We start from the raw sequence: 24,465 nt of genomic DNA, 5'->3' as shown, positions 1-24,465 counted from the left end.
CCACTCAACAACACTGCAGTCGATGATACTCCACTGTATGACACTCAACTGCACTGTACGACACGTCACTCCACTGTATGACATGCCACTCCACTGTACATACCTATCCACTCCACTGTACAACACTTACATCACTATATGCAATGCCACTCCACTCTACTCCACTCTACAGCACTAGACTCTATGGGCCTGATTCTGAAAGGTATATTACGAGTAGTATCTTTATGAGTGAGGAGTCTTCGCACATCAAAAGACTGTCCTATCTTTTTACGTGCGGATACACAACAGTCGTAAAGATACAACTAGTAAAATACCTTTGTGATTAGTAAACAATCGTAAACTTACACAAACATGTAAGTTTACCTTTGTCAATCAGGCTCGATGATACTAGACTGTACGACACTGTCCTTCTCTATACTCTACAACACTGCACTTAACAACACTCAGTTAAATGACATTCGAAACTTCTAATTTAAATATATTTTTATTAAAAAATAAAAAACATTTAACTTTAATGAAAAAAACAAAGGTTAAAGCTAAGCTATAGTTAGGAAAGCTGTATTTATTCTTTGTATACAAACCTAACTTAAACTATACAAACTGAGAAATTCCAAAGTTATAGTTATAACTTAAATTTCTAATTTACACACCACTAGTTATAACTTTAAGTTATAATTTACATACCACCTTCAATTTACTTGTGCACCGTCTACAGTCTTGTCACCTCACTCGCCACACTACATAACTATAACTCGCCACTCTACTATGCACTGTGTTCTCTGAAATTATGTCATTTCCGATTTCATAAGTGTTGTAATGAATGCTATAATTTCACATGCTATGTCATGGAATATGCAAGGGAATAACGAATGCATGGAGAAGGGGTGACTTATAGTTAATGTAGTGTGGCGAGTGAGGTGACAAGACTGTGTATGGTGGTTTCCTGTGTTGAGGGTGACAAAAAGGCTTAGTAAATCTGCCATTGAGGATCTGAACGTGCACTTAACAGTTTGCATGCAGCTTCTTGATGCAGGTTCATAACTCATTAAGCTATAACACAAAGACAATAGTTTGTGACCAGCAAGTAACACAAGAATTTCGGCAACAAAGCAAAAAGCATTTGAACTGTTTGCATCAAATACTAATCTGTAACACAAAAATGCAAAGTTACATGTTACACAATGTGGGTAGCAGCATGAACATTAACCCTCTATGCTGTTTTATAATGAATCAGGCCTACGACTAGACTGCACACACATCTCTCCAGCAAGTTCTTTAACTGTCAGTTATCTTACCACTATAATGCACTGGAACTTGCTGTTTACACAAAGATCTGTGCAGCAGGTGCTTTAATTCCAAGAGGTATTTTTAGATGAAGCCTATGAGTCTTTATTTAGGTGGGATATGTTGAACATAAATTTTGTAATCTTGCAATTTCCTTGTGGCAGGGTTTAAAAATGCATACGTTGACTGTCAGAGTTGACTCCTCATGAGTCTGCCCCTCATTTCTACTAATTTTTGGATACAACAACTTGACCATTATCAGTTTATGGGATCCTAAAGTTTATTATTTTAATTTCCAGCACTGTTTAAAAGGGGAAACTACAAGTCTCACTATGCAACGTCCTTGATGCCAAAAGATGTGTATTACAACACAGGGCCCTCAGCCCAAGCATTCCTATGCACAGGAAGCCTGCGCTGCTCAGTGCTCCGGTCTATGTTGCACCCATGATGTGCCTTAGAGATGTCATGAGAATATTTAGTTAAAGAAAAGCCAAACGTTTAGTTGTTTGTTTCTTCTTGCATAAATTCCAAAAGACCTTATTCCGGCGGGTGACTTCTTATTTTAAAAGGCAAAATGGCTTTATTTTAGCAGTCTCTGCTACTATGTAAATAAATGCGAAAAGTGCAAACTTCGACTTTGTTTTTAAAATCTTCCACTGACCTGTCGTAAAATGTTTGCATGCATGCTCTTGTCCGTTTTTTCCATTACCTTTTTATTCCTACACCGTTTCCTTATGGTCATCTTATCCTTCCGCTTATTTCCTTCGGTCACTGCCACTGTTGCCCCAGTTGTTTACCTTCTCTTAAATTCGCGTTAATTTTCAATCTCGTTAAAACAACACACACAAAACAATTTGGCATTAAGGTTTTCTCACGTGTTCCTTCCTCCCCGTTTATTTTACATTTGATTATCAATGTTTCACTCCCCCACTAGGTTGCCATTGCCTGTGGTCACCGCTACAGGCATGGTAAACAAACCAGGCCCATTCAGCGTTTTCCAGAGCCGCTAATTGACGGGCGCTATAGATTTGGCAGGTGTATGTTTTTCCCGTATAGCTCTGCTCGGCACGCAGCTGCTTCTGTCTGCCCATGCCGATGCAGAGCCGAGGCGCCGCTGTCATTGAGGGGGCGTGGCTACAGAAGAGCCCTTGGAGCTGGCCAATAGGGCAGAGCTCCGAGGACTTCCGAACAGCAGATTCGCTATCCCTTGTTGTGCTTTGACTGCAACGCGGCCTCTGCGCCTTCTGCCGGGAGATGGCGCCGCGTCCTGTGCAATTGCCTGCTGGGGCCTCGGTTTTACTTCTGGATATAGAAGGCACCACGACCCCCATCAGCTTCGTGAAGGTGAGGGAAGGCTAGCCTGCCAGACGAAACAAGCGTCGCCACATCCCAGAGAGGAAGTACTCGCTGACACACCTAGAAGCATTCACTGCTAGGGGATACGAATACCACAGAACACAGATTTAATGCTAGAGAAACTACAGCATGTACTGCCCGAGTAGACACGGTCTTCCGTATAGTACTTGGCAACACCCCCCCACCCCCGCATCCAGACACAACGGAGAGCTTCACACTCCAGAGTAGTAGCAGACATGTGATCTCGTGTGGCTTTTGGCTCCTGACAATCCCGTGTATTTGAATCAGCAGCACACTGAATTATGGGGTTTGTAGTTCTTAAAATTGTGCCTTGGCCACTAAAATATTCTGGATACGATATTCTACTATTGTCGAATTATGTTCAGTACATAAGTAAATGGCAACTCGCCCTCATTTGTCGGTTTTCTCCCTCCTCACTGATATCCACCCCCCCCCTTAAAACAATAACCCTCGCACTGCGCCTAACCGGTGGAACTTATTCTCCTACCCCCCGCCCCACTGGCGATTCCAAAGAACTTAGCCAACAAGGATGGTACAGATGTGGTCGTTGGTGGCCGCAGTTTTTATTATGGTTACATACATCTTGGCATGACTTCGGTCATATTGGGTTATTTGCGAACTGCCATATCTTTGGACACAAAGCCGTGCCCCCCCATTCGTAGTTTGTTGTATCTCCAGTTCGTAAATGACCCGACCCCCCAACCAGTTCTGTTGTTGGTCCTTGGTATTCTTTCTTTGGTCCAATTACCACCGGGACCACCATTTGGTTGGTCACCCAAGCTTTCTGCGTGTAGGGAGGGGTAGCTTTCTCTCCCCCCGGAGTTAGGCCCCAACTCGCTACCTTTTGTGCCCTGCCGACAGGCCGGGTCTGGGCCGCGAGCGCCGTCTCAGTTTGCTACCCCTCTTTTGTTGGCCAGGCCACATCACCCTGCCGTGCGGCATCCCAAGGTGAGCGGCCCTCCTCCTACACACCGCCCTGTCGGTGTGTCTCGTTAGCCAACCATCGTACCGTTTTTCCGCAAACGCTCGTGTTGCTGTCCAGCACTGCGACACTGCTGTATCGTAGGTGTGGGTTGGTGGGGTTTGCAGGAAACCACGTCGGTGCGCCGCTCTCCCTGCTCCCCGAAGTTAGGAGCTCCTTGGGAGAGCGGTTCCTTATATTCCCCTTTTCTTTTCCCGCCGATCTGGGCATGCCCCCCCATTGGGGGGTTTGCATCCTGCCTCGCCCCCCCCATTGGCTGCGGGGGGGGGTGGTAGCCGCGAGGCCAGCCCGTGGGCAGGAGGGGCTACCGTTTGCCGCTTCCGGTCGCCGGAGGCGCCCAGAACCGGTTCTTCTGCCACCTTCGGCGCGGCGCGGGTTATGGCGCCGGCCCCTGAGCCTCTCCCCCCCCCCCTTCGGGGAGGAACGGCGGCCTCTGCAATAACCCTCGCACTGCGCCTAACCGGTGGAACTTATTCTCCTACCCCCCGCCCCACCTGCGATCCCAAAGAACTTAGCCAACAAGGATGGTACAGTTGTGGTCGTTGTTGGCCGCAGTTTTTATTATGGTTACATACATCTTGGCATGACTTCGGTCATATTGTGTTATTTGCGAACTGCCATATCTTTGGACACAAAGCCGTGCCCCCCCCCATTCGTAGTTTGTTGTATCTCCAGTTCGTAAATGACCCGACCCCCCCAACCAGTTCTGTTGTTGGTCCTTGGTATTCTTTCTTTGGTCCAATTACCACCGGGACCACCATTTGGTTGGTCACCCAAGCTTTCTGCGTGTAGGGAGGGGTAGCTTTCTCTCCCCCCGGAGTTAGGCCCCAACTCGCTACCTTTTGTGCCCTGCCGACAGGCCGGGTCTGGGCCTGCTGTAGCCCTCTGCAGCTGGTGGCTCACTCGTTGGGGCGCTTATGCCGCCCGTGTATCTCCATGCCGCCAGGGGGGACCCCGCATTGCCCTGACTGCTCTGCCGTCCCTGTAGTCGGGCTTGGCGCGCCCACCCGGGATCTATCAAGTGCCATGGCAAGCCGGACACGTCATCTGCGCGCTGCGCCCCGGCTTCCCCGGCCCCCTGCCCAAGACCTTTAAGCAATAGCGGCGCCATTGATTTTACACATTCTTGCACAATGGTCGAAATATGCTCACCGCCTGTAGCTCTGCTGGGGTCTCCGCCGCTGTCGCCTTTTGGTGCGCCCCCTGATGGTGGGTTCCTTCTTTGCGGCTTCTTCCTGGGAACCTTCCTCTGAGCCTGCCCTGGTGCAGCAGTCCCTGGTGCTGCCGTCTTCTGCTTCTTGGGCGATGGTGGGCCAGCGTCATCCGTTGCTTGTGCCTCTGCACTTACTTCTCCCTCCAGGCCCAAATGTGGCTTCAGCCATTCCCTGCCATGCACCTCAGCTGCCTCCCTGATGCGCTTTAGGAGCTCTGTAATTTCTTCAGGTTGCCCTTCTGCCATCGCTGTTGGCGGGGTGCTGCCGCTTGCTTATGCACCAAATGACGCTTTATATATATATATATTTTTTTTATGCCTTGTTTCCAACTACGTAATAAGCACTTCCGGGCCGGGTGCCCACTCCAACGGCCCTTCTCTCCGCTTCGTGGCCGAGTTTTTGCCCCCAAGCCACCGATCTGCTGCTTTTCCCCGCTGCTCAGGCTCTTAAAGGAGCGTTGTGGTGCACGCGAGACTGGCCCAAGCCCTGTCGCCGTCTGCGGTGCGCTGTCCCTTTAAGGCGGTCCCGGCACGTTCGTCAGAAACGCGCTCGCGTCCCGCTGGGTGCACCCGCGACCAGTGCGCCTGCGGCGATGCCGGGTGAAGGAGCTGCTCCGGGAACCAGAGCGTGCCGAGAATTTAACCTCTCAGGTCACTTGGACTGCTTTGGCAGGACTTGAAAGCCCGGTCTTGGAAAACCTGGCACACCACCGCCGGCCCGCTCCGGTGAAGCGGTAAGATCCTCCCCGTTCTCCGGGTGGCTCGAGGGGAGCCCTGGGACTCTGGTCGCCGGTAGAAAGCTTGCGGGTAGAGGGAGCGTGACTTTCTTCGCCCGGCGCTGGTGCTGATCTCCGCCGCTCGCTGTTCGTGAGGGTCGCCTCGATCAAATGGTTCCTTCCCACGCTCACTGCGAGGGTCCCACCACGGTGCGCCGCTCTCCCTGCTCCCCGAAGTTAGGAGCTCCTTGGGAGAGCGGTTCCTTATATTCCCCTTTTCTTTTCCCGCCGATCTGGGCATGCCCCCCCATTGGGGGGTTTGCATCCTGCCTCGCCCCCCCATTGGCTGCGGGGGGGGGTGGTAGCCGCGAGGCCAGCGCGTGGGCAGGAGGGGCTACCGTTTGCCGCTTCCGGTCGCCGGAGGCGCCCAGAACCGGTTCTTCTGCCACCTTCGGCGCGGGTTATGGCGCCGGCCCCTGAGCCTCTCCCCCCCCCTTCGGGGAGGAACGGCGGCCTCTGCAAAATACCTAAGTAGACTTAAGTGTATCATGGCACGCGCTTTTCATACCTTTATCAACCTGCAAGAACATGTCCGTTCAACAATTACGAGATCACAATCTTAAACGTCTGCGTTCACCCTCGTTTTTGACAGTTATCAATATTTCTTTTTTATTTTAGTAGTTTTTGATAATGTGCTGCTAAACTGATTGTGATAGAACGCTGTGCAAATAAGGTTCTTTGGACATAATGACCCTGTACAGCAACTGAAGAGAGATTGTATAAAATAAGTAGTCGTCACAAATGCAACCAATCAGCACATATACATACAATACAGTAATCACAGTATATCCGGGAATTAAGAGGCTAATGGTAGACGTACCTATGCGGCTCTTAAAGGGCAAGGACAGTGCCTAAACCTTCATGCACCTCGCATGAGCAAATTAACAATTGGAGAAAGATTGATGACATAAGCAGAACCTCTGCAACCTTTCAAAGCAGGGATAGTGCCTATAGCTGTAAAAAATATGTACTGTTTTCTGCTGGTTGCTGCGAAATATTCATCCACCTTAATGCGTTTCAGAGTTCCTAATCCATGTCAAAGACGCCTTGTGAACTATTATTGTCGTTGCGTGTATTTGTATAGCACAAGTGGTTTTGCAACACTGGTATGCTTTATCCTTTTCAGGTGTTAACACAAGTCCTCATCTCTCAATACATGTGTGTATTTTGGGAATCGGGAACTTAACTCACGCCAGCCATTTCAAAAACACCACAGATTTTACAATTCAATGCATGTTTATAAAATAATACAATTGGAAATATCTCAGGCTTACTAAGAACAGATTTATTGGCTTTGACAATTCTTTTTTTTTTTTCTTTGTTTTTATAAAGTTAAACATTTTTTTAAAGATTTGGCCTAAAGACAGCTTTAGATGGTTCTACAGCCTCCCTGCTTCCCAAAAAAAAAAAAATCTGCTTTGATAATTGACCTCACCTTTGATATGACAGATGAAATTACAAATGCCGAAAATAATCTTAAACATGGGGTTGAATATTATATAGCTGTTAACGCTGTGACAGTAACTACTTTGTATTTCTTTTTGTTGTTGGTTTGAGCATGTCTTAATTATGTGGTGTTTTTAGGTGTTTCACCTTATTAGTATAACTATTTTGAGGTCACCATGACTTATACTATTTTGATTTTTTTCACCTGTGGAGTAGGCCCTTTGTACTAATACATTTACCCCCCCCCCCCCCTCAATCCAGCCCATTCGCTTCCCCTGTCAGATTTTCACCATATAGTGCAGCCTAATTTATTTCCTCCAGCGACTACTGCACCTTGCCCATGGTGCTCTTTACATGGGAGCTCCTCCTGCATACCTCTGTCACTGTGGCCTTTTAAAAATCTTTCATTATTTATCTACGCATTTGTAAAATTTCGTTGTGTGTTTATTTGCACTCCGTTTTTCCAACCACAATTATTCTTATTTCTGACTTTTCAGGTGTACATTTTTGTGTTCTATTGTTCTTTCTGCTCTGTGTTTATACCACAACATTCCTAGTCCGGAGTCTGAGCACACCATGAAAAAGGCAGAAGCTGTAAGTCTTGAATGTCTCGGCCGCAGAGTATGTACTAGCCTACTATTTTATAAAATCAGAGAGTATCAAAAAGATATAGGAGATTTATTTTCTGGTCACCAGTGATATCAATGGTCCTCTTAAAAACCTGTGAAAGTGCCTGAAAGAGAACGTAGCTGCTGATGGTGTCCACAGATAAATTCAAATTTATTTCAGGTGCATAGTTACTAAAAACCATTGCAGTACAAAAGCTTCAATTAAAACCGTAAGAACACGATAAAATGTAGAATTGCACGCTTACATTTTTACAAAGAGCATTGTTGAAAGTTGGGGTTTGAGAGGTAATAGTTAAAAACGCAGTTTGATTTAAAAAAAAAAAAAAAAAAAAAAAAAAGTAGGTGACATGTCTGTGTACTAGTACAGAGTTTTTTGCCGGTGCAAACAATGCAATCAGTGTGTGAAAGTGCTTCACAGACATTATAAGGAGCTGGCTTCATTGTAGAGTCCCAGCTCTGCCTTGGTGGTGGCGGCATACCTTCCTTGGTTAAGTAGGTGGTGCTTGGTTCACCGGATTATGAAGCTGCTGGCGATCATTAGAGTCCGGGCCTACTTACACAAATTCTAGCAGGCCAGCTGCGAATTTCTAGTAGGGCTTCATCTGGTGAACTGGCTTTGTCTGTGAGCGGAGGCTGGAGGTATTTTTTGTTCGGCTAGCTCGAGAAATCTTACTAGTCTGCAATTTAATTGTGGAGCACCTGGGTCGAAGCATGCCAAGACCGCTTGTCTTGTTGAGCGCATTGCCCTCTGGTGGAAGGGAATCTTTAGAAGCTGCCTCCTTTTGTGAGAAGCTGGGTTAGTATATGGTGCACACTTATGTAAGTGGGCAACCTGCACTAATCCGGACAGCCCTATGGTGATTTTAGTGGTCTTAGACAACCTTAGAAAGCTCTCTAAGTGGTAGTTGTGGAGCGCAGCCCTCCGGCTTAGTCCAGAAGAAGTGTAAAGTAGCTTGTTTTACCAGAGCATAATCTTATAGGTATAGATTAAGTGAAAAAGAACCACACAGTGTATTTATAAAAATATGCATTTATTATAAGACAGTCAGTAACACATAAACATCTCCTACCTGGAGCTATACACAGTGTACACAATACTTTGAAATAAAAACAGGTAAGTAGCACAAATACACAGTGGTCGCCAGGGAGAGACCAAACAATATACTAAAATAGTGGTATGCGAATCACAACTCAAGTCAAGACAATACACAGAAGATTTAGAATTGCCGGGGACCCAAGAATCCACCTGAGGTGAGTAACCAGGAACGCCACGGAGGATGTGTGCAGAGTGGGAACATGACAGCGAGCGCAATACAAGTCAATGGGTATGTCGCGGTTGCAATTTCAAAGAAGAAGGACCCTTCCAAGTGGACCCTGAAAAAAACAGTGGAAGACAGAAGGTTGGAGAGCTACCCCACCCGTGTATACCCTAGGAACCAGGATATCTACACCAGGGAAGCCGGGTGCATAGGTGTGAAGTGGCGTAGGAAACTGCTGTCTAACTCAATGGAGGACTTCAGGAAGATGCGATTCAAGATTAGAAGTACCTGCAAGCAGAGGGGACAGAGTCTATGCCTCTCAGGAGTGACCAGGAGGCACGGAAGACAAATGTTCACCGATGTCCGGTGTTGCAGGAGAGTTGACGGTGACCTTGGAGCTGCAGCTGTGCGGACCAGGCGATGCTGTGGAAGACCACGAGCAGTCCCACATCGGATGTCGAGAGTTGAGGAGTTGGTGTCTTATGGGAGCACCAACAAGCCTTGGCAACTGCAAAAAACGTGGAACACGAAGAAGTTGCAGTGTCGGAACCAGCAATATCCAGGTGAGTCACTACAACCAGGGGAGTCAATGCAGGCCCCAAACAATCAGGGGAGCCGGCAGAAATCAAAGGAGACCCTCAAGAGAACCTGCAGGCCGTAGGCACTGGAGTCGCAAGAGGACCTCGAGCAGCTCACCAAAGATGCCGGCCCACGGTGCAAAGGTGAGGTTAGAACGAAGATCTTGGTCACAGAAGATGCTTGAGGTTGGGTCTACTTGGAGCCCGAAGATCTTGAAGGAAGTCAACAAGCCTTTGCAACGGCAAGTCGACGCGGTACACAGGGGTTCGGTTGCTGCGGCACTGACGAGGGATACTGGCCTCAGACTTGGTGAGAGGACAGGGCAAGCCTCGAGGGATGAGAAGAACCACCACATGTGTTGCTGAGCTTTTTGGAGTCTGTTTGAGCCCAGGATCAACAGACCGGTCAGCTTCGTTGAGGTGCCTGCAGATACAGGGAAGTGACTTCTTCCCTTCAAAGGAGATTCCTTCAGGTGTCTTGGATGCCCACAGGCCTTGGAAGTTTCCTGTATTGATCACAGGTACATACATTGCAGCAGACTTGCAGGATGAGAGCAGGAGCAGCAGAAGTCTTCCCAGTTGCAGTATCGGAGCCCAGCGCAAGGTCCAGTGAAGTCCAGAGTGCCCAGACGGTCGAAGAAGACGTGGTGTCTTAAAATGAATCTTTTCTCATGACAAATCTAGGGACTTACCTACATGTAAGCCTCTAAGTACCCTAAGGAAAGGGTTGGGACGATTCAGGGTCCCTCCTTGGGTAGGGGTCGGACAGTGGAGAGGATACTCCCATGTCCTTTGTCCAGTTTCGCGCCAGAGTGGGAGCCAATGGCTCCCATGGCTGGTTTGAACTGGACTATGCAAGGAGGGCACCAAATGTTTTTTTTTTGATAACTTTATTTATTGATTATATGGAGGCAGACACAACATTACAGTAATGACAAGGATCGCACAGCAAAAAAAAAAACACAGAAGAATTACAGATGCCCGCATCAGGGCTCAGAGTTTGGTGGCCTTTGAACAAAACCCACTGACATTTACATGAAAATGTCCTCAGTTGCGGAACGTCATTTGGGAGGCAGCGTAAACCGGGACTCAGCAGATATGCTCAGCTTGATTTAGAAGTATAGCATGCATATAAACATATCGAAATCAGGAAATGACAGTTGGTGAAGACATATGGAAAGGACATCCTACTATACAACATGACATGGTGCCGTAAGGCCAGCAAATAGGAATCTGACACAGTTACATGGACAGGAAACCAATGGGGAGAGAGCAGCCATGAGCCTGCGTACATCAAATGACAGCGGCCAACCGCACATATCCAGCATAGGCGTGCAATGAGCAGCTGTGCATCTTGCAAGGCTATAGTGTATTTGGCATGCACCGTGAGGTCAGGTGAGTACTAGCCTTATTACATCAGTTTGTGACCAACCAGATACATATAGCTCTAGCGTGAGGGTGGCATATTGTGAAATTTTACATATGTGATAGAAATCTGTTTCATGTGCTGTCTACTGAGTAAAAAATGCGGTATGCAGAGTCAAAACCAGGTAGGTGGTATGAGGGCAGAAGCCAATCATATAAATACTAATGAAGGTAAGTTTAGCTAATATGCTATTTTTTTCAAGTGAAAAAGTAGAATAGACTGACCTGAACACTGTCTAGTTATCAATCACTGCAACGAATAAGGTAAAAAAGAAAGAAATGTACACATAGCTATAAGTAACCACGTAAAAGGGACACAAAAGTGAAGTAATTGAGATTATCACAGGCATTTGCCAGAAAGAAATACATACTTTAGGTATGACGATAATTCCGGGTCATACAGACATGCGACGGGGGGGGGGGCAATCCTTGTAAGGTAATCGAATTCCTTTGGTAGCTGTGCTCAATATTTAAGGAAAAATTCCCATCTAAGATCAACGAGACAAATAATAGTTTCCGTATAAGGAACCACTATTTAGATTGAAAGTGTTCAAAACCCCAAAAGGGGGGAGGGGGGTGATACACAGAATATGTGCGTCCCGAGTGCTGCTGGTAAATCTCTTACCTCCGAGTAGTGGAGAGTATGTCCGTGGTATGCAACTGCCCCCAACCGCGTCTGGCTCCAATTCGAGTTGCCGGTTGAAATCACTCGGCATGTTTTTAACTCGGAATCGGAAGTCACATGACCGGAAATCGGTCATGTGTACAGATAAAATGCTAGTAACCACAGGCGCCATGTACAAGACTGTTGCGATTAGTGTTATCTAATGTATGTTATGAGATCAGAATGTGATCCATGTCCATCCCGTGGCTTATTCTAAACGTCAGAAGTTCCGTGCATGTAAGCATTTTGATGCCGGTAAAACGAACACGACGTCTGGTCGGGTGTGTGCACAATACATGAGGTTGGAACTGGTACCCTAGAATTTACATGAATACGTAATGTTTAGGCAAGGCCAATATCATGATACCAAATCTAATTCATATTCCAAAATAACGTCGGGTTAGAACCCTGTTTTACCAAGAGATGGCGGCCATCTTGGATCAGGTTATGCCCTAATTAATAAGGAGAAAAACTGAGGAAAAGCGGTGGGGTCAACTTTATTCAGTATCTAATATGAACACAAAAAGAACGACATATATAGTCAGCAGAACCCCGTATTGGAGCTGACAGGCGATATATCTGTTAAAATCGTGTAGATTTGGTCTATTGTTATATACAAGCTCCTAAAATTCTATCTACATAGGAAATGATTGGGCCCTGAGGAGGATAAGTAAATTGCCCAGAAAGTGGCAGATCTGGTATAGAAAACCACGAGGGATCGGGCAAAAACCTGTGTATAGACTATATCTACGAGCTTAAAACAACACTGAGAATTATTATATATATATGAAAGACTGTACATACCGCTGTGTGTAATTACGTGATGACTTGTAGATTGTAGTTGTCAGTGGCTATAGTGCAGAGGTGAGTGACATCTTAAAACATAATACACGCATATTTTCAAACATTAAGCTGCATATGTACATGATTTACACAGTTATCATAGATGCTTAGCTACTGTGTATACATGACGGGAGATGATGTATCAATATGGTTACATATGAGGCCCTACTTTCATTTGCCAAGAAAATAATGCATCTCATCATCGACATTCATCCCTATATCAGTCGTACGTAATTTCAGGATCCAGGATGCTTCGTTCCTGCGAAGTGTGAGTTCTCTATTACCCCCTCTGGGGTTTCTCATTGTCTGCTCTATACCATAGAATAGGAAGTCCTTATGTACACCCTGTGATTGGCATTCAAGGATATGTGTCGCGATGGGATATCTGCGGTCCCCCTGCTTGACTGCCCTCATGTGTTCGCCTATCCTGACATGTAAGGGACGTATCGTGCTCCCCACATATTTTTTGTTACATCTGCACTCGATGATGTATACTACAAAACTCGTATTACAGTTGATATTCGTAAGAATCTTGTAGCGTCTGTCATTAGGACCCACATGTTCTAATTTCTTGCTGTATGCCCATTTGCAGGCTGAGCAGTGTCCGAACCTGTGGAAACCCACCATATATGTAGACAGCCAGTTCCTACTAATAGGGGGTGCGGGATAGCTGGGGCTAAGGAGACTTCTAAGACGGGTCCCTTTTCTGTAGGTAATCTCTGGTTTGTTATCAATCACCCCTGTCATGGTCTCATCTTTCTTAAGGATGTGCCAATGTCTATTCAGACTTTTCACTAGGACGTCAGAGAGGTTATTAAAATTCGTGATGAACCTGACTTTGTTCTCCTCTTTCTTTCTACTAGTGGTATCCCTTAGGGTCGTGTCTCTTTTAATCCTCTTGATCCTAGATTCAGCTTTCTTAAGGGTTTTCGTATTGTAACCTCTAGACTTGAAGCGTTTGGTCATTTCTTCAGTACATTTTGTAAAGTCAGAATCCACACTACAATTGCGTCTAGCTCTGACAAATTCCCCTTAGGGGATGGCATTAATCTGGTGCTTAGGGTGCGCGCTGGACGCATGCAGTATTGCATTACACGCTGTCTCTTTGCGATATAATCTGCTGTTGATCTGATTATTTTCTATATACAGTTCTGTATCGAGAAATGTCACCTTCACCTTGCTATGCTCGTGTGTAAATCTGATGTTCCATGTGTTATCGTTAAGGTGTTCAACAAATTTCATAAGTTTTACATCGTCTCCTGTCCAAATCATCAGGCAGTCGTCAATATATCTGCCCCAGAAGAGAATGAACTCTGTCCATTCCGATCCATGTTGGCCCCAGATCCACTCCTCCTCAAACCAACCCATGAAAAGGTTGGCGTACGAAGGAGAGAATCTGGAGCCCATGGCAACTCCCTGTTTCTGACGGTACCATTTATCCTTTTTTTTTTTTTTTTTTTTTTTTTAAAGTTTCAAAAACCTTTATTTCAACTTTCGGCAACCATACAGATATACGCCTACAACCGCATCGGCCGGCTATAATAGACAGTGCATGGAGAATTCAACCATCAGTTACACAGCCAATCTGCCGTCAACCCGGGGGCCCGGCGGCGTGTTTGCAGATAGCACTCTGTACGTCAGTGTAATGTAATTCCGGGCAGCCGCAGGTCCCAGAGCAATGGAATGTCTCCCCAGGCCCCCCCGGGAGCCTGCACTGCACAATATATCCCCATCTCGGGGCGCATCACGTCCACACAATCCACCCCGGATCACCTCAGTATCAGTCACTCTGGACCATCAAGCAGGGCATCATGTCACCCACAGCAACCCTCATCTCTTCACCACCACGTTCATTCCAGCCTCAGTTGTCCCCGTCAGTGGAGCTTGCCAGCGCCGCTAGATACGCTCGAAACGGATCCCATATGTCTTTTGCCCTGCTCTTCAATGGCTGCGTTTCGGCATATATCACGTTCTGGTCCTGACAGTACAAAACATCCGCCAACCAGTCCTTAAACTTTGGCGCGCGACCCCTACCCCACCTACACGCAACACGTCGTTTCGCCAGCAGCAATACAATTGTGACAAATTTACGGTGCTGCTTAGGCACCGACATCGTATAGCCCAGCAGCATCACTAACGGGTCAAGCTCCACCACAGCCCCCACCATGGCCGTAAGCGCCGTGTGGACCTGCAGCCAATAGTCAGCCACCCCCGCACACGACCACGCCAGATGCAAAAAATCAGCCCCCTCCGAACGGCACCTTTCACATTGATCAGAATCTGACAGACGGAATCGATATTTCCGAACAGGAGTGTAATACCAGCGCTGCAGGAACTTATAATGGATAATGCGCAATCTGCAGCTTGAGGAAATCCGGGAGGTGAGCTCACAGCAGTATGCCCATTGCGCCTCAGTAATTTCCCTGCCCAACTCAACCGTCCAACCGCGAAGTGCCTTACAGCCTGCAGTCCCGGTGCTCTCTCGAATACTGCCATATAACTGAGAGACTAAATGCCGACCATCCATGGTAGCGAGCAGAACCTGCAACGGCTTCACCAAATCGGGCTCCTGCGGATAATGCGGTAGCACCGTTCCCATCCCCTGTCACAACCGGAGATAATAAAAGACCTCCAGTGGATTAGGCTGGTGTCCCGCGAAAAATTGTTCCCTCGTCTTAAACTGCCCACTCTCGAAGAGGTCTCCCCAATATCGGATCTTTATCTTAGCACACAACACGCGGAACCCCACTTCTTGCAGCAGAGAGAGGCCCGTGTGATACACCAACGGCAACCGCGGGGCATACAGTAGGCCAAGTTTCAGTCTGCGCAATATGCGCTGCCAAGCATCGATCGTGCACGTCACGGAGGTGAGCGGTGTCTCGATCGCAGTCACGGGGCCATGAATGAGTCCCTGTAACGGCAGAGGACGGGCCACCCAATCCTCGACCGCCAGCTGCGGCATAAAGGGCGTAGGGGTAATCCAATGATATGCGAAGTGGGCTTGCGCGCTCAGATAATATACCTGAAAATCAGGAACGTCAAAGCCCCCTTTACTGTATGGGAGGATGATAGTCGACCAGGCCAGTCGGGGCTGTTTACCAGCCCAGAACAATCGCAGCAACTCAGAGCGCAGCGTTCGGAAAAAGAACGCACCTGGGTAATACGGAATGTTCTGGAAGAGGTACAGAAACCGAGGCAGCACCACCATTTTAATCAAAGAAGCCCTACCCGCCATGGTCAACGGCAACGAAAGCCACCGCGACACATCCTCCGCAAGTTTGCTTACGGCTGTGCCATAATTCAGGCGCAAGGTCTCTTCTCGATCCGTCGAGACTCGAACCCCCAAATATCGGAGATCCGAGTCACACCACTCCAACGGGTAATCCAAGGCATAGCGGTCGGCCGCCGCCGTCAGGGGGAAAAATTGTGACTTCCTCCAGTTAATGTGGATCCCAGATATTCTCCCAAATACTACAAATTCGCGGAGCAGCGAGTTCAGATTATTCTGCGGATCCACCACATATAGCGTTATGTCATCCGCATACAAGGACACATCAATCTGCCTCTGACAGCATTTAAAGGCACTATGCTTGTGGAGTTGTCGGATACGACACGCCAGTGGTTCAATTGCTATAGCAAACAGTAGTGGGGACAGCGGGCACCCCTGTCTGGTCCCCCTAGTTAATGGAATTGGGGTCGATAGTTCCCCATTGATCAACACTCTTGCCGTGGGGTCAGTATAAAGCAGTTTTATCCAAGCTACAAAGATTTTGGGAAAACCCATCCGGTACAGAATAGCGAATAGATAATTCCACTCCACAGAGTCGAACGCCTTAGTTGCGTCCAGGAATACTGCCGCAACAGGCAGTTCCGGCGCAATCGTTTGGATCAGGGAGAAGAGCGTCCGCAAGTTACTAGCGGTGGACCTACCCGGGACAAACCCCGCCTGATCAGGGAGGGCAATTTTAGTCATTAACAATGAAAGTCGCGTGGCAAGCACCTTCGCCAGGATCTTAGCATCACAGTTTATGAGGGACAGTGGTCTATAGGAATCACAATCCTCCGCCGCCTTATCAGGTTTCAGCAGGGAGGTGATCACCACCTCTCTCATCGAGCCCGGCAGCACTCCCGCCTCCAGTGAGTCTTCATAGACCTCTCGAAGCACCGGAGCCATTATGTCAATATAGCATTTATAAAATTCCGCCGGCAAGCCATCCAGCCCGGGCGCCTTGCCATTTCCCAACGACATGATCGCTTCCCGTATCTCGTCCAGCTCAAACGGAGCCCCCAGAAACTCCCTGTGTTCATCACTCAACCAGCATAAAGCGATATCGTCTAAGAAGTCCCCAAACTGAACCTCCCCGGCATCACATGCTGTGTATAACCTCTGGTAATGCTCAGTGAATTGCCGCGATATTCCCCTTGTGTCTTGGTAGAGAGCTCCGTTCTGTGCGCGTATCTCTAATATGTGTGAGACGCCCCTCATAGGCCTAGTAATGCCCGCCAGTGCTCGCCCCGGTCTCTCCCCCTCACAATATCGGCGGGCCCGCCAGTGCTTCCCTCTGAAATTGGCTTCTCTGTCCGCCTCTTTCTCATATTGCGTCAGCTTGTCCCTAAACTCCTTGTGGGGTGGGCCCATCGGCCCTCGGGCCATGGCAGATTCCAATTCCTTAAGTTCGGCCTCCAGCTTGGCAAGAGTGCGACGTATCGACTTCAAAACTCCAAAGCTCTTGGAGATGTAAAACCCGCGAATCGTGACCTTAAACGCCTCCCAGATAGTCTCGACACTGGCCACCGACCCCTTATTTCGTGGAAAAAATTCAGCTATCTCCTCCCCCAATTCCGTCTGAAACAGTGGGTCCAATAACGCCGTGGGTTGCATACGCCACCGCGGCAGCGCTCTACCGTATCCCGGGACCGCCACCTGCACCAACACCGGACAATGGTCCGAGTAGGACCGCGGCAAATGCACCACCCTGCCCAAATCAACCGCCAATCCACGGGACAACAAGCAGTAGTCGAGTCTAACCCAAGTGTTAGCGTACACCGTGAAGTGCGTTCCCTCACGGACTCCAGCATGCGCAAACCTCCAACTATCTATTAGGTCACCTTCCACCATTATACCCATCACCGCATCCCTCGCATGCCTGTTATATTGGGGACTACCATCCGATCTATCCAGCCCAGGCGACAGTGTGATGTTAAAGTCCCCACCCCAAATAACATGCATGGATCCAATATTCAGTATTTCGCCCCACAATTTGGTGTAAAATACAGGCGAGTCCACATTAGGCCCATAACAATTGACAATCGTAATCGTATCAATTCCCAGTCTGCCCCATAACAATACAAATCTCCCCTCCTCATCCACTCGTTCACCCAGGCGTACAAACGGCACCGTTTTTCTAATCAGAATCACCGTACCCCTAGCATATGCAGAGTAGGAGGAGAAACATCGCACTGCCGCCCACCTATTGGCAAAGGTGTAAGTAGCCCTGGGGCCAAGATGCGTTTCCTGCAACAGGGCGATCTGCACTTGATGCTGGTCCAAATAGGCCACCACCTTACGACATTTTCTCGCATCATTCAGCCCACGAACATTCCAGGACATAACCGTTAGTCTAGAGCTATGACTGTGTTCTGTCATCTCCGTTCAGCCATGCATGATCCAGCCCGCCACCCCATTCCATCCTCATCGCCCGCCCAGGGGGACCCGCCATACCACTCAGCACCCCAGCTACATCCCGCCAATGAGGCCACAGGGACCCCCACAGCGTTCGCACTGCACATTCCCAGCGTTTTCGCCTTCCACAACCGACCGACACCATACCAATGAGTTGCATTGCTCTTAAGTCGCCATTGCCAATCATACAAACATACATTCCTACCCTGGTACCCCCCCCCTCCCACTGTAGCAACCCCCAACCTGCCAGCAGCGTTCCCTCCCCATCCCTCCCATACGTCCCCCAATAACTAGGGCTAACACACCCCTCAACTTCAAAAACATGAGCTAGGGTACTTCCCATCGGGTAACGTATCTAGGCAGCACCACTATGACCCCTCGCATGACAGCCCGCCCGAGCCACAGCACCTGTAGCCCAGCCCGGCAGCCAGGAGGGGGTGTCCGGCGCTATAATCTGAGACACCCAGTGGAATACCGTCGACCCTCAATAATGTCTCTTTACCTGCCACAGAAATACAGTTCTGCATCGCATGCTGCGAGGGACCCCCCCATCCTAGGGACCCCGGAAACAGCTTTTAGAACCCTATCCCCCCGTCCGCCCCCCTCTTCTATGCCCACCCGGAGATCTTTTCAAAATCCATCAACATTAAGTTCGTATGACAGCTCTGGAGCAGCGCCCCACGCTTACCGATGAGTCAATATGTATACACAGTACCGGCCACTCACTGTTCCCCCTCAGCCAGTCGCTCCTGACCAGGGGCCAGGTCCTCATCCGCCCCTGCGTCCAGCCTCCGAGACCGTTTGATCTGCTTGAGAAAATCCTCCACCTGCTGCGGGTTGGTAAAGAATTTCTGTCTCCCTTGGTGCGTGACCCGCAGCCGTGCGGGGTAGAGCAAAGCATAGTCTATTTGCTGGTTGCGCAGTTTATTTTTGACTGCAAGGAATTTCCTCCGTTCCTCCTGGACCAGCGGGGTGAAGTCCGGGTACAGCGTGAAGAAGTTGCCCTCATATGACAATGTCCGCACACTTCGCGCTGCCCTTAAGGCCGCGTCCCGGTCCCGGTAATTCAGCATCCGGGCTATAATTGGCCGAGGCGTCGCCCCCGGCTTCGGTCTGGGACCCAGGGCCCGATGCGCCCGCTCCACTATGAAGTGTGTAGAGAATATCTCTGATCCCATCGCCGCCACCAACATCTTCTCAACGTACTCCTCCATTCTACCCACGTTGGTCGTTTCCGGGATACCTACTATGCGTACGTTGTTTCGCCTACTCCTCGCTTCCAAATCCTCATTTTTAGCCGCGATGACGCGTAGGAGGTTATCCATTCTGGAGAGCTGCGTCGTGTGTTGGGTGACCACATCCTCCGAGTCCGATATGCGTTGTTCCGCCTCCTTCAAGCGACCCTCGTGCACATCCACCTTATGCACTACCGCATCCATGCGCGACGAGAGTCGGTCCACCTTATCCGCGATGGTCGCGAAACCTTGGCGCACCTCGGAAAGTACTGCTTGCAAATTCAGCGCCGCATCCGCCGCACTTCCCGATGTTTCCGCCGTCGCGTCCGGGGGATGCGACTTCTCTTCAGTCGCTATCACTTTCTTGCCCGCCGCAAACGTGAGTTTGGGCTGTCTGGTATCCGTTTTGCCCATCGTGGGCACGGAGGTAGGGGTTTTCCACACCACCAGCTCAGGCCTCGCTGCCCCGCGATCCGGCCTCGGGCGAGTCGCCTCCGCCGCTGCACCAGGGTCCCGTGCGCGTTGCAGGCCACGTGTGCACCAGCTTCACAGCCACACAGTCAGGGGGAGCCAGCCGTACTCCTCAGGTCCAGGGGGGCAGCCTGCCCACAGCAGTGATACCTATCACCACGCTGCCGTCCCTCCGCAAGGCCCAGTGTCCATTTAAGAGTGCCTCTGCTGCGTCCAATACGCTGCGTAGCAATGCCCTCCCGGCGGCCAGGGGGGGGAGGGGGGGGGGTCGATGTCCCCGCTGTCCCCGCTTCCGAAAATATTCCGGCCTCAGAGGGCCTTCCCCCAACACCAGCAGCCCGAGGCCAGATGCGAGCACTCTATCTTCGGGGGACAGGGGGGGGGGCGGGGAGTCGCCTCTGTTCACTCTCACCAGGCTCCCTGGACGTCCGGTGCGCTCCTGCAAGCCCTCCGGGTCTCCACAGGGTCAGGAGCCCTGCCGGTTCGTCTCCGCCGTTCGCGGCCTTCTGCCTCGTCTCCAGCCGCGGCCTCGCCTGGCAGCCTGATCCGAGGTCCGCGCCCAGCAGTCTCCGGCGTCACAGCCGCCGCAACTTGCAGTGTCTCGCGCTGCGATGTCCCAGCCGCTAGGAGCTTCCGCTCCCGTCCGCACACTCTCGACAGCTTCCTGGACCCTCGAGGGCACCGACGGCACCCAGGCGTGCCCACTAACAGGATTAATGACCGGAGTAACGGCGCCGGACAGCGGGAGCCTTACAAGAAGGCGTCCATTCGCTAGCGCGCCACCTAGCGTCCCCCACGGTACCATTTATCCTTAAAGAGAAAAACATTGTTATCAAGGATGAGTTCTATCATGGTAATGAGCATCTCTGTGTGTTCCCATGTGCTGGCAGATCTGGTGCTGAGAATTTTCCTAATGGCTTTCAATCCACATTCTCTTTTGATGCTCGTGTACAGTGCTGTAACATCTAGTGTTACAAGTGTCATGTCAGGCCCCCACGTGATGTCCGTTAAAAGACCTAAGATGTGTTTGGTATCTCGTATAAATGATGGAAGGTTATACACCAATGGTTTCAAGAAGATGTCAACATATTCAGACAATCTTTCTGTGGGGCCTTCTATCCCAGAAATGATAGGCCTACCAGGGGGGAAGGGTAGATTCTTGTGAATTTTTGGGAGTGTGTAAATACATGGGAATCTTGGCTTGTTTACCTGTAGATAGCTATACTCGTCATTATCCAGGATACCCATGCCATACCAATGTTTTAGGTGTCTGTTAATGTGGTCTGTAAGCTTCCAAATAGGATTAGTAGTGATGTGTTCATAACATTCCAAATCTCCCAATTGTGAGAGAATTTGGTTTTCATAGTCTAAATTGGACATAATGACGATGTTGCCCCCTTTATCCGCCTCCTTTATGATAATGCTGTCATCAATCCTTAACTTTCTGAGTGCTTGTCTCTCTCCATGTGTCAGGTTGTCATTCTTTAGGTGTGGTGTATGTTTTTTTAGGTCAAATTTATCTAGATCATTGATAACAAGTTTATAGAAAATATCTATACTGTTTCCACTCTGTAAAGTGGGTGTCCATTTTGATTTTTCCTTAAGACCACTCTCCACTCGTGCATCACTTAACACATTCAGATCTCGCATGACAATATCTGCAGTTGTAATTTCATCCTCACAGTCTGTTAGTGACTTTGTGAGGATGAAATTACAACTGCAGATATTGTCATGCGAGATCTGAATGTGTTAAGTGATGCACGAGCGGAGAGTGGTCTTAAGGAAAAATCAAAATGGACACCCACTTTACAGAGTGGAAACAGTATAGATATTTTCTATAAACTTGTTATCAATGATCTAGATAAATTTGACCTAAAAAAACATACACCACACCTAAAGAATGACAACCTGACACATGGAGAGAGACAAGCACTCAGAAAGTTAAGGATTGATGACAGCATTATCATAAAGGAGGCGGATAAAGGGGGCAACATCGTCATTATGTCCAATTTAGACTATGAAAACCAAATTCTCTCACAATTGGGAGATTTGGAATGTTATGAACACATCACTACTAATCCTATTTGGAAGCTTACAGACCACATTAACAGACACCTAAAACATTGGTATGGCATGGGTATCCTGGATAATGACGAGTATAGCTATCTACAGGTAAACAAGCCAAGATTCCCATGTATTTACACACTCCCAAAAATTCACAAGAATCTACCCTTCCCCCCCCTGGTAGGCCTATCATTTCTGGGATAGAAGGCCCCACAGAAAGATTGTCTGAATATGTTGACATCTTCTTGAAACCATTGGTGTATAACCTTCCATCATTTATACGAGATACCAAACACATCTTAGGTCTTTTAACGGACATCACGTGGGGGCCTGACATGACACTTGTAACACTAGATGTTACAGCACTGTACACGAGCATCAAAAGAGAATGTGGATTGAAAGCCATTAGGAAAATTCTCAGCACCAGATCTGCCAGCACATGGGAACACACAGAGATGCTCATTACCATGATAGAACTCATCCTTGATAACAATGTTTTTCTCTTTAAGGATAAATGGTACCGTCAGAAACAGGGAGTTGCCATGGGCTCCAGATTCTCTCCTTCGTACGCCAACCTTTTCATGGGTTGGTTTGAGGAGGAGTGGATCTGGGGCCAACATGGATCGGAATGGACAGAGTTCATTCTCTTCTGGGGCAGATATATTGACGACTGCCTGATGATTTGGACAGGAGACGATGTAAAACTTATGAAATTTGTTGAACACCTTAACGATAACACATGGAACATCAGATTTACACACGAGCATAGCAAGGTGAAGGTGACATTTCTCGATACAGAACTGTATATAGAAAATAATCAGATCAACAGCAGATTATATCACAAAGAGACAGCGTGTAATGCAATACTGCATGCGTCCAGCGCGCACCCTAAGCACCAGATTAATGCCATCCCCTATGGGGAATTTGTCAGAGCTAGACGCAATTGTAGTGTGGATTCTGACTTTACAAAATGTACTGAAGAAATGACCAAACGCTTCAAGTCTAGAGGTTACAATACGAAAACCCTTAAGAAAGCTGAATCTAGGATCAAGAGGATTAAAAGAGACACGACCCTAAGGGATACCACTAGTAGAAAGAAAGAGGAGAACAAAGTCAGGTTCATCACGAATTTTAATAACCTCTCTGACGTCCTAGTGAAAAGTCTGAATAGACATTGGCACATCCTTAAGAAAGATGAGACCATGACAGGGGTGATTGATAACAAACCAGAGATTACCTACAGAAAAGGGACCTGTTTTAGAAGTCTCCTTAGCCCCAGCTATCCCGCACCCCCTATTAGTAGGAACTGGCTGTCTACATATATGGTGGGTTTCCACAGGTGCGGACACTGCTCAGCCTGCAAATGGGCATACAGCAAGAAATTAGAACATGTGGGTCCTAATGACAGACGCTACAAGATTCTTACGAATATCAACTGTAATACGAGATTTGTAGTATACATCATCGAGTGCAGATGTAACAAAAAATATGTGGGGAGCACGATACGTCCCTTACGTGTCAGGATAGGCGAACACATGAGGGCAGTCAAGCAGGGGGACCGCAGATATCCCATCGCGACACATATCCTTGAATCCCAATCACAGGGCGTACATAAGGACTTCCTATTCTATGGTATAGAGCAGACAATGAGAAACCCCAGAGGGGGTAATAGAGAACTCACACTTCGCAGGAACGAAGCATCCTGGATCCTGAAATTACGTACGACTGATATAGGGATGAATGTCGATGATGAGATGCATTATTTTCTTGGCAAATGAAAGTAGGGCCTCATATGTAACCATATTGATACATCATCTCCCGTCATGTATACACAGTAGCTAAGCATCTATGATAACTGTGTAAATCATGTACATATGCAGCTTAATGTTTGAAAATATGCGTGTATTATGTTTTAAGATGTCACTCACCTCTGCACTATAGCCACTAACAACTACAATCTACAAGTCATCACTTAATTACACACAGCGGTATGTACAGTCTTTCATATATATAATAATTCTCAGTGTTGTTTTAAGCTCGTAGATATAGTCTATACACAGGTTTTTGCCCGATACCTCGTGGTTTTCTATACCAGATCTGCCACTTTCTGGGCAATTTACTTATCCTCCTCAGGGCCCAATCATTTCCTATGTAGATAGAATTTTAGGAGCTTGTATATAACAATAGACCAAATCTACACGATTTTAACAGATATATCGCCTGTCAGCTCCAATACGGGGTTCTGCTGACTATATATGTCGTTCTTTTTGTGTTCATATTAGATACTGAATAAAGTTGACCCCACCGCTTTTCCTCAGTTTTTCTCCTTATTAATTAGGGCATAACCTGATCCAAGATGGCCGCCATCTCTTGGTAAAACAGGGTTCTAACCCGACGTTATTTTGGAATATGAATTAGATTTGGTATCATGATATTGGCCTTGCCTAAACATTACGTATTCATGTAAATTCTAGGGTACCAGTTCCAACCTCATGTATTGTGCACACACCCGACCAGACGTCGTGTTCGTTTTACC

General features: G+C 48.1%; 1 protein-coding gene across 2 annotated transcripts in view; it reads left to right on the top strand.

Moving 5' to 3' along the window:
• Positions 1-2,465: 2,465 nt before the first annotated feature.
• ENOPH1 (enolase-phosphatase 1) overlaps positions 2,466-24,465 on the top strand; it is a 166,110-nt gene continuing 144,110 nt past the window's right edge. The window contains exons 1-2 of one of the 2 annotated variants that reach the window (XM_085641237.1): positions 2,513-2,628; positions 7,576-7,672. In XM_085641237.1, coding sequence (XP_085497363.1) covers positions 7,655-7,672 — 18 coding nt within the window. In that variant the 5' untranslated portion in view covers positions 2,513-2,628; positions 7,576-7,654. Of the gene's footprint in view, positions 2,629-7,575; positions 7,673-24,465 lie in introns of both variants that reach the window. The other variant, XM_085641236.1, reaches the window with a different exon arrangement.

This window comes from Triturus cristatus, chromosome 2_2 (assembly GCF_964204655.1).
Source record: "Triturus cristatus chromosome 2_2, aTriCri1.1, whole genome shotgun sequence".
In the NCBI taxonomy this organism is placed as follows: Eukaryota; Metazoa; Chordata; class Amphibia; order Caudata; family Salamandridae; genus Triturus; species Triturus cristatus.
Note: the sequence above shows the minus strand (reverse complement) of the source record. Positions and strands in the feature narration are given on the sequence as shown.